At 37.6% G+C, this 18576-nt stretch overlaps 1 protein-coding gene across 16 annotated transcripts in view; it reads right to left on the bottom strand.

The window, feature by feature from the left end:
* celf2 (cugbp, Elav-like family member 2) overlaps nucleotides 1-18576 on the bottom strand; it is a 175022-nt gene that overhangs the window by 8436 nt on the left and 148010 nt on the right. For 4 of the 16 annotated variants that reach the window (XM_016246408.1, XM_016246403.1, XM_016246407.1 and 1 more), the window contains 4 exons: nucleotides 14320-14541; nucleotides 11996-12059; nucleotides 4391-4525; nucleotides 2951-3064 (listed from right to left, as the gene is read on the bottom strand). In XM_016246408.1, coding sequence (XP_016101894.1) covers nucleotides 2951-3064; nucleotides 4391-4525; nucleotides 11996-12059; nucleotides 14320-14541 — 535 coding nt within the window. Of the gene's footprint in view, nucleotides 1-2938; nucleotides 3065-4390; nucleotides 4526-11995; nucleotides 12060-14319; nucleotides 14542-18576 lie in introns of all 16 variants that reach the window. The other 12 variants (XM_016246410.1, XM_016246412.1, XM_016246416.1 and 9 more) reach the window with 9 other exon arrangements.

Genomic DNA, 18576 nt, shown 5'->3' with positions numbered 1-18576 from the left:
TATTTCTTAAACTGATAAACTGGATGTTCCTCATCTTGTTCAAAATCTCTCCTTGTGCAAATTATGGTCTATATAATGCATCAGATACATTATTACAGTATAGAGTAATACAATAAAATATATAATATACAATAAAGAACTGAAAAAGGACACTTAAACTAGAGAATCCCTTGTGGCAACTCATATTCATAATGTAAAACAACACATTAAATCGTGCTACCGTAGAAGCAGTTGTGTACTGTGTGCAGAATATATTTTAGTCAGTGTGTGTGTGTGTTTATAAAGACCGATTCATGAGTATTTACTGACTGGCCTTTTGGCTTGACGGCCTGGAAACAATAAATGATGAGCGAAGTGCTTGGATGGCCAGCTCCCTCATTTATCCAGCAATAATTACAATACTGACCTTTTATATTCAATTACACTATACAGCCTCTTAAATGAGCACTGGGAGTGAGTGTGTGTGTGTGTGTGAGAGAGAGAGAGAGAGAGAGAGAGAGAGAGAGAGAGAGAGAGAGTCATTTGAATGAATTTAAATTGTAGGCGTTCTGTTAGAGAGAGCTTGATTTATAAAACCAGAAACCTGGCTGAAAGGTCACTAGTGGAGATAGAGATTTTGTCCGCATGCCGACACACTGACATATACACATGCACAGGCCACGGTGATCTTTAGCTCGTCTATTCATACTAATTACACAGGTACATTTTATTATAAGATGAGTAGTTCTGGTCTTGAATGCTGATTTGTCAATACAGCATTGCAGTCATGCTAAAATACACAATGTGGTAACAACTAAATGCAAAACATCTGTTTACAAGCTACTGGCGTATGTCACAACACCCACAGAAGCCACTATTCAACTATTAACCCTGAGAGATTGTTGTTTCAAACACATACAACTTTGGTTTATTGTCGAAACAAATGATTTTTTTTATAGGACCTGAGAGATTTCCGTCCTTCCATTGAAAGTCCATTCCAGCACAACTCATAAACAGTGAGGTTTGTTCTTCTATGTCAAACAATCAGTGTTTGGGAGTAATTAGTTACATGAAACGACATGTACAAAATATATGTAACTGTAATCAGTTACAGTTACTGAGAAAAAAATGTGTAATGTAAATTACAGTTACTTTTAAAAAATGTTAACGATTACAAAGGGGGGTTGCATCTGAATATTTTCACACACACACATACAGATTTTAGTCATTTATTTCTCAAATAGCATTGACCTTTCTCTAAAAGACGAAGACATCAATGTTTCAGGAGTCTAGGACACAGAATAGGGCACATGCTTATTCGATAACGGTTTTATTTTCTATTTCAGTTTATGTATATGCTTTATTTTTTAAGATTAAAAGTAATCCGAAAGTTCATTACTTTAATAAAGTCATTGAAATAGTTACACGATTTATTACATTTTGAATAGGCTAACTTGTAATCTGTAACCTATAACCTATTTTCAAAGTAACCTTCCCAACACTGCAAACAGTTACAGTTTATCTTCCGTATACTATATTTGATGTGTTGTTCATATGTGCATTGATCAATGTTCATATGTGAATAAAAGCTTAAATAAATCTGTTATTAAATAAAATCACGTTTCTTCAAAGGACTTGGATTAAATTTGATTCATATGTATTACTTTATGTAGTTATAAGGCGCCAATGTTTTGCTGGAATGGACTGTCAATAAAAGGACAAAAATCTATCAGGTTTCATTAAAAATACATAGAAGAACAAAAGCCTTATGGGTTTAGAATGACACGAGGGAGATTAATTAGTGGCAAAATGTCAATCTTTGGTTAAACTACCCCTTAAAAATGACTATTCTGTCATCATTTATTCACCCTCGTGCGCTTCTACACCTGTATGACACCTGTCTTCTGCAGAACACAAAAGAATATATTCTTCATCCATTTTTGTCCTTACAAAATAAAAGTCAACTGGACCAAAGCAACATTGGACTTCACTGATGAAAACAATAACAAACACTGTGACCGTTTTTAAAGCATTTTCTTTTGTGTTCCACAGTTTGTTTGTTTTTTAATTATTATTATTACATGGCAGATAGCATCTACTACCTCTTCACGGATAGGTCTATTCTAGTGCTGTCAAACAATTAATCGCGATTAATCGCATCCCAAATAAAGGTTTTTGTTTACATAATATATGTATGTTTACTGTGTATATATAAATACACACACATACAGTATATATTTTGAAAACATTTACATGTGTATATACATTTATATTCTTATATATAATATATTTAATATATAAACATAACACATTTTTCTTAAATATATACATGCATGTGTTTGTATTTACAGTATATATACATAATTAACGTACACAGTATACACACATATATTATGTAAACAAAAACGTTTATTTTGGATGCGATTAATCGCGATTAATCGTTTGACAGCACTAGACTAGTCTTAAATCATTCAAACCCCAAGATAAAACAGACACATATACACAACACACACACACACACACACACACACACAATAGTGACAAAACAAGTGCACGTCTATAGAAACACCCAGAGCAATGGTTTAGCAGTGTGTTAGCATGTCTGAATGTGTGGAGATGTGTCTGATTGATGCAAACACACTCACGACTACAAGAGATAAGCTACATTTGTTTTGACTTAGCAGATGGATTTGATCTGATCTGATTTGATTTAATAATGAGGCATAGACACAGTTTCAATATATCAGCAGGACTAAATGTGAGAAATTCTCGCAACAAACTCTCGCAGAAGCTCAGAGAGATGCCCTCGCTTTGGATGCTGTTTAAAGTAAATCGACTGAAAAACATTCACTATGTATGTGTTTGGGAGATAGCGGGCATCTCTATGAGCAGTGGGGGGCTGGTATGAGGTGATGTTGTATGAATTGGGATGGAAAGGCAGATGGACGGTAGTACTCACTGTTGACGCTACCTGCTAGTGCATTTATGTTATTGAGGCCCATGGTGGCCCCGGCCAGACCCTGCAGTGTCCCCAGAGAACCCAGGGAACCCATCGCACCCATGGTGGAGTTAGCTGTGGAACCTGCTGTCGGGAAAGACAGACAGAGCAGGAAGGAGAGACAGGTGGAGAAATGGAAGAGAGAAAAAAGAGAGATGCTTGAACATACACATACAATTGCAGATGATACTGAAATGGTTAAAGTTACATACATAAAAGCTTCGGTGGAGGTACACAGAGGGAAGGATGCATGGGTGGAAGATTGATTCACTGATAGATTGTAGGGTTGGGTAACTTTGATGGCAGTGTAACATGAAGTTATGTTGTGAATATCGCAATGATTTTATTGCGCAATTTATTAGGCCATTAAGTTTTCTAAAGAGGGTCTCATTAGACTAATTTTGCAATCCTTCCTTGTCCTGTAACTTGTGCATCAAGATAGATTTTTTTTAAAATAGTGCCTGTGATTTCTGTTTCTTACTGTGTATTGTTACATAGTGGTGCATGCAAATGAAAAAAAAATATATAATAAATGTGATTTTTCTTTGTGGAATGTGTGAAAAAAAACATGCATTGATTATAAATTATTTTAATGTATTTTTTTCTTTTGCATACAGTATTAATTCAGATTTATACATTACTACGGGTATTTTTCTGTAAAAAAAAATCACCCTATTATGACACTGAATATCATCAAAGAACTAGAAATTGTAATTTTTTTTTGCTATATGATGCAGTCCTAATAAAGCGGATAAGGTGGATGGATGGTCAGATGGATAGATATATTAATTAATTCTTTATTCATTCCTAAAGGGAACCGGTTAAAATTGCAGAAAAAAAAGACAAGATAGAGACATCAACAACTATAACGATTATTGCAATCATGATGACAATGTTTTCAGAAAAGAGCAATAAAATACAAACAAAACATCTCTCGAAACAAAAGAATTCTGAAGCATATAAAAGCTTTTCCCTTTGCTTCATTTGCATTTTTGCAAGTTTGAAAGAAATTCTTGAGTTTCAAAGCAAGACACAAAGATGCTAATCTAACTGGAGAACCATGTGTCACACTTATAAGTGTCTGCTAGTTTCACATTTCATCTTTTCCAAAATGAATGGAGCACGGTTAAAGCCAAAGAGCACAACAGCGTAACGCCACACATATGAACACAGTCTCCCAAACATGATGATGATGATGATGAACGTAAACCATGATGGACGTTATCAAGGAATTACGCATACAAACACACATATAAACACGACATGAAAACGTAAGAATTACGATGCAGGACATTCAAACATCAAAGAGAATGTGGAACTCGACTACAACAGATGAACGGACAACGACGCTATGGTGGAAATGATACCGATATCGAAGATGATAATGATGATGATGGGATGTCCTCTGGTTACCTGGGCTGGCCAGGGCTCCCAGGGACCCTGTGCTGGAGGTCAGGGCGCTAGCGGTGGACGGGCTGGCTGAGCTCTGTGCTGCAGCCGCTGCTGCTGCTAGAGTGGCCAGATTCTGCAACTGCAGAGCATTCATACCTGAAGAAAGAGAAAGCGTCAATGTGTGCGTGTGTGTGTGTTTTGCGCATGTTCAATTAAAGGAACCACATGTGCTACAGAATACTCTACACGAGCAGGTATTTGTGTACAAGAGACAGTTGAGTTGTGTGTAGAGGCGTTTCGAACTGAAAATCCGATTCTATGCGTGAGCTCGGGTGCATCTACTCCAAAGGTGACTCTAGATTAGTGTGTTTGAGGCACGGCTACATGCAGTGGCCATGACGCCAACACACTGCGGGAAGTGGCTTGCAGCCAAGAAGGACAGAGATTGGAAGTGGTACAACAGGAAAATGCACAGCATGTGTCGTATATACACGTAAAATGTATATACTCTATACTATGAGGAAGCACGCACACACAGAGAAAAAGAAACATGCACAAGAGACACACAAGACTTCAGAATTACAGGATTTGGATTGCTAAAGAATTATAGGCCTTGTCCCAAATGCCACCCTCCTACGAGTCCATAATTTGGTGACCAATGCCCAATTATGGTCTGGTAGTCATCCCAAGTGTGGGCTTGATGAATGTGTTCAATAAGAGAAGATTGTAAGCACCCATTTGAAAGTTAATAAGTATCACGAAGAAGTGACAACCTGAAAGGTGACAAGTACACATCAATGTTTGTCAACTGAGACTGAAAGCAAAGGCTCAAATGCAGGATCTGAAGCCATCTGGAAAAAAATGTCTTTGTTTTTCCAGCCTTATCCCTTTAGACAGCACTAGCGTGTAATTTGAATTGGTCAGACAGTGCTCTGGGGACGCCACGGTTGTCTGCCCTCCCAATCCACTGAGCAAGCAAGAGAAGTGCATTAAGAGTCTAATTAGCACATCACAGAAGGTGATTAGAGACAGGAAATCTACCTCTAATTGCAAAACAAAGCCCAGGTCAAGACATAAGAGCAAAGATGATTCCATAATGTGTTACAGGTTCTGAACAGCAGGTTTAAAATCAGCATGAAATGGCTCTCAAGACCCAGTCCACCTCCGTGATGTGGCATTTCCGAATGAAACGAATACTCAGCAGTGAAAAGAAAGAAAAAATTGGCCAGGACTTGTGAAAAGTGGTCTCAGCCTAGGTGGTTTGAAGGAAGGGTTTGAAAAACAGGAGTGATCTGTGGTTTCACCCAAAAATGAAAGCAGTTTTAACCCTCTAAGCGCCAAAGTCGCAAAATTGCGACAAGACGTCATACTTAATAAAATAGACTGTAGTTCCTAATATGGTGTAATATCCCATTTGTATTCGCTACCACTAGATGGCAGACATGTAGTACTTTGATTCTAGACCAAAATTACGTCACGTTCCTATTCAAAGTGTTCGAGGAAATAGCAGAGCAAGTGAGCTATCATGTCATTGATGCGGAAGCAGTTCAGTTCATAGCGTGCAAGTAAATTGTGAGATTTGTGAGAGAAAATCGCCAAATGGCTACTAAAAAGTTGTACCGTGAGGATGCGTTGCAAATGTTATTCGCCAATTCTGACTCTGAGGGGGAATATTTGCCTTTTGGAAATGACGATCGGTCGTCTAATAATCGCGCTTCTCCCGGTACATCTTTGCAGTGCAATGGTGCCGCCGTGCAAGGCGAGAGAGTTCATGAAGCACAAACAAGTGATAATTTCGACTCTTTGCCCAACGGGGATGGGGGTGGCAGGGGAGAACGTGGTCGTAGTTGGAGAGCTGTTGCTAGAGGTAGAGGCAGCAGGGGTAGGAGAAATAGGGCTGGAAGTAGCACTAGATCTTTGGATCCAGTCAGAGCGGCTCTGGATCCAGTGCCCCAAAGAGGTGGGAGTGGCCACGTTACACGTGGCCGTGCTGTGCGTGGGAGAGCCGGGAGACGTGGTAGAGGCAGCAGGGGGGATCTGGATCTAAATAGGGCTGGAAATAGCGATGACATTGGTGGCTGGGTTTATTTGAGAAATGAAGAAGTGTATCAGGACTGGATCAAGCGCTTTGATGAACCTGTTGGTAATTTAGTACTTTCTCCTGTTTTATTGTTGGTTTCCTCTTTTCTGATCATTTGGAATGAGGATAAAAAGAAAACAAAAAACAAAAACAAACATGCAAATAAGTTCAAACATCAATTCAATATCTACTATTTCCTGAATATTATGAAAATCAAGATGACGTCATATTATGCAAATTAGATGAGTATATTTACACCCCACATAAACTTTCGGTCATGCCCAAAATTTTTAAAATTTACAGTAGATCTCTATCTTTAAAGGTCCCATATTGTCAAAACTGAAATTTCTTGGCTTTTTTCACGATTTTAAATTTCAGCAGGCAACTATTTTTACAGCTACATTATTGTTTCAGCCACAATTAATCACAACAATGTATATACAATTACAAATGATTATATATAAATCGTCAGTTTTTTGTTTTACACAGATGCACACAGACATTATTTCATACACGACATAGTCGTGAGATGCAAGAAACATAGACATATGGCAAGAAATCTGTAGATGCGCCCATAACAACAAAAGACAATGTTCATTGAACCTTTTCTGATAAGAAGTGTGTGCTGCAAACGCGAGCATTTTTGACGATCGATTCTGTCCAGTCTGCTCGTTTTATCGCGTTTAACCACAGCTGTCGTTGTTTTTTTTGTCTGGCAGTGGCAGCAGATATGCAATCAAATTTCTAATTTGAGGCTGTATTACGTCGATTCTGGCACCCAACATCACAACAGGATGATATTTTAAGCTCCTTATGTAGCCAAATCTGCGCTGGTTTGAATAGGCCACCTCCAGTTTCCCATTTGTTTTGCTGCCTCCAGCTACCGCTGTGACGTCGCTGACCCTAGTTACCTGTGGTTGGCCTGGTCGTGCGTCACTCAGAAAACAACAGGCCAATCAGAAGAGAGGCTCATGAATATTAATTAGACAGATCAAAATCGACCTGTTCTCAGCAGAGCTCCTAAGAGAGGAGCTGTAAAAATATATTGAGATGGTTTTTGGTACTTATACCGCAAATATATATTCTTAAGGACATCAAAACCTCAAATAAAACTCCAGAAAGGTGTACAACATGGGACCTTTAAGCCCTTTCAAGCCACAAGCTTTTGAAATCTTGATTTTTCCAAAAATCCCTGGCGCCTAAAGGGTTAATTTTTACATTATAACAAAATATTATGAAGGCAAAATTTGTAATTCTTTTGAGTAATTGTTCACAGTAAAGAATGTTACAGGTCAATTAAATAGGTCATTTCTGAATTCATGGTTCAAGACCTTGAATAGTGTATAATATAAAAGAAGCTAGAAAAAGCTTCATTGGATAAGAAAGTGCAGTGTTGGGAGGTCAAAAAGGGAGGTTACGACAGAAATGGACTATGAAATTGAGGGCTTTGTGACCGCCTTTGTGCGTCTGAATAAAGCGGAAAATGAACCATTTTGAGTTTTTGGCACACAAGTGTCAAAAAATGGGTATTGAGTATTTGGCACAATGTGAGTTTCTGTGGTTGAGAAAGGCACTTCTGCTAGTGTGTGTGAGAGAGAGATCCATCCATGCAGTATGTTCACACTCTCGGCGTACTGAGCGGAGAGAGAGGTGTCAGGAAAGAGGTGATGCTGGCCCTTGCTGAATGTTCATCATGTGCAATGGAGCTCCTTATGGCTCGTAACTCCACCCACAGCACAGACACAGCAGATGTCAGCTGTATATATATCGTCTGCCAATCATAGACCGTTGCCAGGCGACAGATGGAGGGGCCCAAAGATTTGAGAGCTCCTGTCGATTCGCACTTCAAGCAGGGTCTCAAACAGACTGATATGTTTATCTGGTCATATTGAGCAGGTTTCTTGCTTGGGTTTATGCAATGGTCTACTTTGAACTTTTTAAGTGTTAATTTTTGGCTATTGTTCCACTTCAACAGACAGAAGAAAGAACATATATATATATATATATATATATATATATATATATATATATATAGTGGGAGTGATGAGGGACGAGGCAGATCGGATCTAAACCTGCATCTCTTGCATGAGCTTCATAGCTCAACATGTGGCCAATGTCCTTATAGGGCATGCTTTTTAGCTACTGGCGTTCCACAAGTATTAGGATTGGGCCCACTCTAGCTTTGCATTAAACAAAATATTTAAGTGTAACAAATGCATTCATACTAGGGGTGTGCAGTGAAGCCAGTATTTGTATCTGTATCAATCACAAAATTATTCGTATCTGTATTCAGATAAAACCGGAAGTAGGCGGAGACTGAACCAGAACTTCGTACAGTTATATATGATAAGACAGCCTATCTTTTGTCATAGTTATCACTGAACAAATATGCAGTGTTTAGCTAAAATAATATATTTTTTTATGATTATAACATTTATTTACATATCTTCTAACAGTCGGAGCTGACTTCCTTGTATAGGCAGTGCTTCAAGATGTAGTGCAGTTGTGCTTTGAGCAACGTGAGTTCAAGTCCCAGCTTGGAGACCTTTCATGATCCGATAAATAAATATTTAAATATCTAAATTAAAACATTAAGAAAATTAAGGAAATTGATTTAAGTCATTTCCAGGAAATGCATGGCAACTGCAACACTGCTATTTTATTTGTGCTTATTTCATTTAGCTACTTCACACACTTGTTACTGGGTTGTAATTTTAGAGGTTTATGTAAAACAACAAGATTTCCTTTGGCTCACCGGTTCCTGCACAGTTTGAAAAAGTATTTCACTTAAGTAATTTGCAGATCTGGAAAACCTATGGGGGAAAAGAGAACAGAGTATGGAAAAATATTTGTGTTTCGACTATTTGCCCTATTCAGTGTTCTAAAATATACAATTAATAATTTCTAAAAACACTTTTATCATACAAGTAGGAAGATTTCATGACAAACTTTTAGTGATCATTTGAACACGACTGAATGAAATCAAGGCGCACATTTTCATTATGCAGAACTTTTTAAGGAAGCAAACATGTAGGCCTAGTAGAAAATGTATTTGTTGATTATTAGCCTACTCTTGACAGAGAGCTGGTTTGGTTTTTGAGAGACAGACGCGCAGAGATGGCAACACGGCTGTTTGATTGACGATCGTGCTGTGCTTATTCATTTGTGTATCATATCGTAGCCTGTAAGGTTTAAATCATTGCTTTTTATATATACACAAATAGTAGAACGTGTATGATGTATTATTTTAGGTAATATTCCTCTTGCCAAGCTCTGATTTCAGAGAGATGCACGGAGTGGAAACAGCAATGGTGTGTTTGATTTGCGCTCTTTTCATTCATAAAATGTACATTCATTCACTTCACACACTCATTATTGCATGAATTTAGAGGTTTGTGTAAAATATCGCGCTGATCCCCTGGCTCACCTGTTATCTATAGCAAACACCAGACTGGGCCAGCCTCAGCTGAATATTCGGGCAGAATTATTCGTTATCCGTTATTCATTTTTGAAGCCATTATCCGTGCTTTTCCGAATAAGGTATTCGGCTTCGGGCACACCCCTAATTCATACCAATTAATTGTGTTAAATTAGGATTAGAGCTAAACTCTGCAGGATAGTGGTCATCCGGGAGCAGGGTTGGATACCCCTGATTTACGTCAACCACTAGGCTATGGCTATGAATACTTTATACCTAGAAGTTTAATTGTATTTGGCTCATTTGTACAGAGTTTAATTCATATATGGCAAATCAATAAGTATCGCATTAAGTTTAGATTCAACATAGTCAAATGTCATTAGTTGAACCTGGTGAAAAGTCTTGAAGTGCCATATTTAAATGTTTAACATGTACATAACAGTCTGTTTGATTTTCATTTTATGTAAAATAGCAGCTTGCACATTTAAAAAAATATACCTTTCTGTTCCAAAAAATAAACAAACCAAAAACATTTGGAATGGCACATAAACAAATGACAGAATTTTCATTTCTGGTTGAATGGTTACTTTAATCCAGCACTGACACAGTGCTGTATATAATCTGTAAGTATAATAACAAACTACTTTTTCCATCATGCTTGACCAATTCCCATTCATTTCCGCAAATAAACCAGTTTGATTAAAAGTCTAAACTAAGCTGTATTGGGAGAACATATTGCTTTAAAAAATGAGGTCCAGAAAATTCAATTGTTATGGTAATGTGGAAATTTCTCGCTCTTTAATTTTATGATGACAGCTGCTGCTGGTTTGGCTCGATGTGAACTTCATTCTCGCTGAGAGGCTGTCACAGATGTACCACTAAACTTAAACGAGATCTTCCAGAACTCTTCATAATGGTAAACAAAAACACCACAGTCCTACTCACCCTCTCCACAAGAGCCTCCATTAATGAGGAAGCCACTCTCTGGTGTGCAAAACTGTTGTCAGGGGGGAAGGCTTTAGGAGATAAAGGCACTCATCCTACACACACTGTAAGCCATTTTGGATGCTAATACATTCTCTTTCTTTCATCCTTAGCAGCTGCAATTAGGCGAGAGCGCGTGCTATAAATATTTCACTTTCCTTGAAGGCCTGGCAGCTTGATAAACAGACCACAATTAAGACCTGACAAGAGCAGAGACACACACTGGGAATGTAACACACAAGACAGCAAAAAAACATTGAAAATGGAAAAAAGAAGGAAAGGAAAGTGAGCAAAGAGGAACTTTCATTTTTTGTTGCATCAAGCGTGATGTCGGAGGTATAAAAACTGTCAAAGAGAGTACAACACGCACCTGTCTAAAAGCCGGAGTAAGCAGGAGCTCATTGGCAGATGTTGTAAAACACCAATCATATTCCAGAATGCTAAACCAAGTCAGCGTGAAGATAGAATAACATATCATGTTGCTTCGACAAGGAATCCATCTTGTGTTGCTGAATTCTCTGCAGGTTTCTGGTGAATTTGACAGTATTCGTGGCATGAACAAACTGTGATAAGTGGCCTATTTGGATAAGGGTACTTTCATTTTTCCTCTTCTTTGAGAATTGCTAAAGTGAAAATGTAAAAAGCTGAAGACATCTGAGGGTTGATGGGGCATATCATCATGATTTGGTCTACCATAAGCCTCACAGAGCTCAGGCAAGGAGATATGATTGAATGATGAGACAAACCTCCTCTTCCAAGAAACAAAAAAAGGTGTTGATGCAAATCAGAACAGGCGCGGAAAGAATGGCTTTTTTGTGATCAAGTCTCAGTTCATCATCAAATTCTGACACACACACACACACACACACACATATATATACATTTACAAACATTACAAAGCGTCCAGGTGTGCTACACATTGTCAAAAACTCTGCAGCATGTTGAAACTAAACTGAGGCAGGACGAGAATGTTCTCAGCCAAACCTCTGCTGATCCTGGATCTGCTCAGGGTTGAGGTGTCAAAGTTTTTTTTTTTATGCAATTCATAGCAGGGTTGAATGGTTTAGTAGTGGGGATGGAAGTTTAGTTGAGGATTTACAATGGGGCTAGTTGCGTTAACACAGATCTGAGTTCAGTATCTCACCTGCCATTTGTTGAATACCACTGAACGCTCCTAGGTTACTGGAGGAGGTCGCTTGTTGGAGCAACTGGGAGAAAGAGAGACAAAAACAGACCATTAATGTGTAATCATTATTGTGTATTGGCTTATGGTGATGGATATATAAGGATAATGTTTGAAGGAGCTAGTGTTAAATGCTAAATATAGATGAAACATTGTGGTTTGTTTCCATGTTCCATGCTGTCTGGAGTGACACTATAGAGCAGTCTGTCAACAGTGAAGCAACACAAAAGCCTGTCTGTTAGGGTGTGTTTTTTAGCTACTGGTGTTCCTCAAGTATTAGGATTGGGCCCACTCGAGTTTTATATTAAACTAAATATTTAAGTGTAATAAATGCATTCATACCATCAAAATCATAGCCAATTAAAATATATTTGATCTCTAATACACAACATGTGTGCTGTCTAATGCTAACAGCACTTTATAGCGCAGCACAACAAAAAGTTACCAACAAAATAGTGTGAGGCATCACACATTATTGTGATGCAGCTGGCTAGGACAAAACTCAGTTTAAGGTTTAATTTGTTTTATGTATTGTTGAAAGCTTTAACACAGCGAGGCTGGTTAAAATACTGTGCTAGAAAGGTTATAAGGCTAAATTAATATATTCCATATACATAAAATAATGCTAACTGTGGACTCTGTGGTCTCTAAACACAATAATTTGCGATTAACATAAAACAGTTCTGAGAGTGAAAACCATGTAAAAATATTCAGAGGAACAAAATCATAAAAGACTTGAGGACCACTTCAAGGTATTAGCATCATACATTGGTGCCAGTGAAAACTGTCATGCTAAGAGTCACCCGTCAGTTCTGTTGGCAGTGTGTTGCTGTCCTGTGCAGTTTCTGCACATGAAAGGGAAGAGGAAAGCAGACTCTAAATGACTCTAGAGGATTAGGATGACATTGAACTAGACCCCTCAGACTGCTTAAAAGCTAAACGTAACCTTAAAATGACAGGGAAGTGGAGAAAGGCAGAAAAAGGAAAAGCAGAATGGTGGGAGAGATGGCCCTGTCCCAATGCTCTTGCATAGTCCTTTAATCCTCACCCACTGTCCTTATGGACTAAAACGCGAGTAAATGTCACCACCATGTTGTATCCTCTTTATATTTAGGAGGATGAAGACGAGCATGAGTGAAACAGGGAATTTATGCATTGTCCTCATCCCAATCCAATTACACAACAGAACCCAAGCCGGGTTCTGCAAGTAAAAACCTTTCATTTTTTTTTCTATAGAAAGATATTTAATAAAATTGCATAAACCTTTTAAGAAAGACCTACCATGATTGTTAAAGAATATATATGTGCCAATATTAATTCTCTAGGTATTGTTTATATAATTTCTATATTTATTTTAAAAACATAATTTCATTTTCACTTGATTAGACCTACATTCTTTGCAATGCACCATGCCATGGTATAAAATGTTGAATTGTGGTGACTGATCTCAGCGCTGGTTGGTTTGGGATCATGGCTTTATTAGGCTTTTTACTATAGATTTTAAAAATGCCAATGAAGAAAACCAATGGGAAAAAATGCTTTCGAAACCAAGGCTATTTAAAAACGGTTCCCTCTCCGTCTGCCTTCTTGAAAGTACAAAGAAAGCTGGAGCGATTGTATTCCCTAATGCAGTGGTTCTCAGCCTTTCTGACTCTATAAGGCCCCCTTTATTGTCCACAACTACATTCGAAGGCTCCATGACATTTCCTGTTTGTGATTTACTGGAAAAGGATTAAGGATAAGGATAATTAAAAATATGTTTTCATAATTTCTACAAAATATAAATATTTTAGAGCTTGGCATAACTAGAAAATGTATGGCAACAGAGTTGAAAGATTTTTTTATTTTATATACATGAATTTCCAGGTTTATAAATCACACTTTTAAACTGTACTGTATATCCTGTTTTTTCTAGACTGTGGGAAACCTGGTTCTTTTATGAAGCAAAAAAAACTGTTTTACAGGGTGAATTAAAATAAGAAATATCTTGATTTTCAGGTGTATTAGTGCCTGTTTTGTCTCATTTTAAGTCGTAAACCTATTGCAAGTTTGATGTGGCCCCCTAGTGGGCCCTGCCCCCCTGGTTGAGAACCACTGCCCTAACTGCTTCTCAATAGCAGCACTACCACATCAAAAATTTTAGTATGGGGACTGGTTTCGAGACGAACTTCGATCAAGGCGCGATCGCAGTTTAACAGATGAGAGATTTGGAAAAGGGGTTAAGACTGGCTCAGAGAGAGCAAGAGAGGAGGGGGCGGGGCAGGTGGGCGGAGACAGTGACTGACTGCGGCGGCTGCGCTGGCTGTGCTGCTGGTGGGCGTGGCTGCGTGGGTGTGTCCTCTTACTGCCAGATACTGCGGGGTGAGGCCAGTCAGGCCGGTCAGGCTGCCCCAGGCAGACGCACTGTTCAACTGCTGCATCTGCTGCGCCAACTGCTGCTGCAGCCGCCGCTGTTCCTTATCCTTCTGTGTGTCGGCAAACTTCACCACCATGGGGGAGGAGCAGCCCTGTGTGGACAGATTGAAAGAGAGAGGAGGAAAGTGGAAGAGGGAGAGAGAGAAAGAAAGCTAAATATCTAGAAGAGCAATGATCTTGTGCAGTGGTACTGCATAAACTGATAATGGCACACAAACACACACAACCGCTGGAGCGACGGGGGTTCTTGGTGAAATGAGAGTTCTGTGCTGTGCTGCTGATTTTATTTCCCAGGAAAGCGATTTCCTGCTTTATAAAACTATTTCATCATCTGTCTGAGAGAGCGAGCGAGATCTCCCACCCCACAGCCCTCACTGCACCCTACAGACCTGCGCATTTCTGCTAATCTCTCACACGTTCGGTCTCTTTCCCCGACGAAAGCAAACAGACCTAAACATCATGGGGCTGACCTGCGATGCCCGTTTAACTAAAGTCCTGGGGGTCAGAATATAATGAGAGAAGGGAGTGTGCGCATAGCAAGTAATGTGTTAGTTCTTGAAAGGGTTACTCAATCGAAATGTAACATTTTCTCATGATTTACTCAGCATCATGTTCCTCGAAAACAGTTAAAATGTTGAATACAAAAATCTCTATTATAAAAAGAGGTCCAAAAGGGTTAATCTGATGTCTAGCTTACATTTTATTCCAAAAAAAAGAAAAAAAATGCATAAAGACAAAGACAACATAGTCATTAAGACATTTGTTTTAGCACTGTGACATTATTTTTATGAGAATTGAGCACATTCTCCAGTAATTTTTTTAAATATTATTTATAGCATTTTTATAATTACTTGTCTATTTTTATTTTGTAATTTCCATTTTTGTCAGTGGTGATTCTCATTCATTTCAAATTTTTATAATACAACAATTCATTGTACAAATGCTATTTTTTTAAACAAATCTGAATAATACAGATCATTTACAATTAAAATAGTATACCAATGTTATTCTCAATAGTGATTCTAATTCGATTCCAGTTACTACAATAAAATCATTTATTGTAATATAGAATTTGCATAAATTGAAGACAGAACAAAACAAAATACTTCATTTAAATATTTTTTGTAATGCAATAATGCATTTCTTTTCATTATGGTAATACAAAGTGGGCTAAGCAAATGTGTTTAATAAACTTAATTTTTTGACATGATTCAAAACGGTTATATTTTTAAGCAAAGCAATGCATTCCTCTTTCTTCTTAATCTGGGACAAAATCTGACCTGGGCATGAGACTCAACCAAAGATGTTCCATAACAAATCGACACAAACACTCGCTATTCAAAGTCTTCTAAAGACAAAATTGAAATCATCACAGTAGCCTGAGCAGAAGATAATAAACTTAACACATTACAGAAGACAGACTTTGTGAATGGTGTTCCGTAAGTACATTCAGAAACACCATTACATGTATTAATATCAAAGCTGTTCCTCAGGCAACGGCAGCAAACGCAGGGCAGCCATATGGAGCCACAAGAGGACGAGAGATTGAGACGAGTGCTTCAAGGCAATTATTCTACATCTCTGTCTCTTGTCTCTACCTTACAGGTGCTGATTCACTCTGATAAATCACTCTGCCGCTTTTATTGTGCTCTCTCTGAACTGCAAACCACAGTCTGACAAAAAAAGATGAAAGATCACAGACCCTCTAGAACGCGAGTGTGTGTGTGTGCGAGAGAGAACATTTGAGAGTTTCTTGGAGGTGGAGCGCCTCACATCCACCCGGAGCGTTCTTCGGTGTTCCTTCCATTCGGAGAGCTGATTTTCTTATTTCTGCTCTCAGACGGAGGGGAGGTAAAAATAAAACTTGTAAGGGTGGGGGGAATGAGATTTAACTCAAGCTGTCAATCGAGTGGTGCCATCGCCGAGTGAACATCTCAAGAGACCTAAGAAATCTCATTACTCACTGGCTCTGGCTCAGTCTTTCTCTCCTACACACACACACACACACACTCTCTCGTCAGGCTAATGTGAAAGAAGCAGAATAAGGCTAAAATGTTAGCTCAAGTTAACATTGTTCAAATTGGTATCACCTGACTGAAGTTAATCTCACAAAAACATGCCCAGTTCACATTTCCCCCCTTATATGAAGACCCCCCCTCCCCCTTTTTAAGGATGAATTGTATGTGTTTTAGTTGATCCATTGGGTTCTATTTTAATTTTATTTTGTGTGTTAATTGTACAGTACTTTGGTCTGCATATGCAGATATGTATATGCGTAAAGAAAATGCTTATTGCTTAAGAAAATGAATACATACAAAATATTTATTTCTATATTTAAAAAAAAAATGTATAGAAGTAATATATTTTTTAAATTAATTAATTTACATTTGTAAGTAACAGAGTAATTTGTTATATATTATATATAAGCATGAGTAATAAGCATATATTGAAGCCCCTACACCCCAAAATAATGTTGTATATACACTTTACAAATTTAATTTATCATAGCTTTTTTTCCCCCATATTGTCAAGCAAACTGTCAAATGCAAAAAAAACCTAAAAACTAAATAGCCCTTATATATAGGATATTATTGTGTGTGTTTTAGCTGGTCCCTTGGGTTATTTACGTTAATTGTACAGTACTTTGCATATTTCTTATTGCTTAAGAAAATTAATACATAAATACTATTTATTTCTATATATTAAACAGAATATGTATAGAAGTAATATGTTTTTTAAATAAATTTAAATTTGTAAATAACAGAGTAATCTGTTGTAATAACAAAAAACAAAACAATGTATTACAGTTAGGGTTGGGAATCGAAAATCGATTCCGATTCTAGAATCGGATACTTAAGGTCAGGAATCGGATACTTGTTGTCAAATTAAAATTTAGATTCCGCCTATCGATTACTATGCGCTTTTTTTTTTCATCTGTGAGGACTGGACCTAGCGATCTGCCAGGACCTTGCTCGCTAATCTAAGCGCTCCAAAGTTTGGCTACATTTGCGATCAGACGCCAAAAAAGCTAAGTATAATATCTCTGATAGCTAAACATGTTGCAAGAGAGGTGTCACCACCAACATGACAAAGCACTTTAATTTAATAGATCGTTAAAGATCACGAACACGATTCAAACACCAATGTGATTCTATTCCTAAATTACGATGATTCGTCTGTTTTTTATTTCTCAACCTTTGACGTGTGCGATCAATGTTGTGATCACTTGGTTCGTTCGTGCAGTGTACGATCACACCAGTGTGCTTTGAACATTTAAATCTGCGTTTGTGTTGCCATTGACCTAAAGAGAGCAGCTGTCTGTCATGAATGAAACAGCTTCACAGTCTTTTCAGCCACACAGTATCATTATTTCTGTGTTACAAACATTCAAATCACAGAAGTACTGGGATAAAAGTTTATAGTTCAGATATAAACTGTGTGTACGATGTGTATGGTAGCGATTAAAATAGAGTAAATCACCTTTTGAAAGTAATTTGACACTTCAAATGAAGATTTATCGATTACATTGTTACGCCAGTAGGTGGCGAAAAGGGGCTGTTAAAATGTATTTGTCGTTGAATCATACAAGAGATTCGTTTAAGAACGCTGATTCATTCAGTAATGAAACAAGTACATACTGAGTGAGTCATTTAATCATTCATTCATAAATTACATTCCTGTTGTAGCCTGTTGATTTTTGTTCATGGTACTCAGCTCCAATAAATGGTTTGCAAAAATGAGACAGGATAGATGTTTGATATCATTATTTAATCACATTGGAATCGAAACTGGGAAACGAAAAGAATCGGAATAGATAAGCAGAATCGGAATCGGAATCGGAATTGATCAAATTCAAACGATACCCAACCCTAATTACAGTACATATAGATAAAACCAATAAACTACAACACTTTAATAAAATAACACATTTTTTAAATGTAAATAAGCATATAATGAAGCCACTATAGCACAAAATAATATTGTATAAACAATTTACAAATTTAATTTATCATATGTTTTTTTTCTAATATTGTCAAGCAACAATGCAAAAAACAAAAAACAAACAAATCTAAATAGTCTAAGTCTAGTCTAAATAAAAATGTATTTATAGTCCTTCTATATCTATA

This window comes from Sinocyclocheilus grahami, unplaced genomic scaffold (assembly GCF_001515645.1).
Source record: "Sinocyclocheilus grahami isolate Dianchi unplaced genomic scaffold, SAMN03320097.WGS_v1.1 scaffold797.1, whole genome shotgun sequence".
Classification (NCBI taxonomy): domain Eukaryota; kingdom Metazoa; phylum Chordata; class Actinopteri; order Cypriniformes; family Cyprinidae; genus Sinocyclocheilus; species Sinocyclocheilus grahami.
This window is presented reverse-complemented; position numbering and strand designations above follow the sequence as displayed.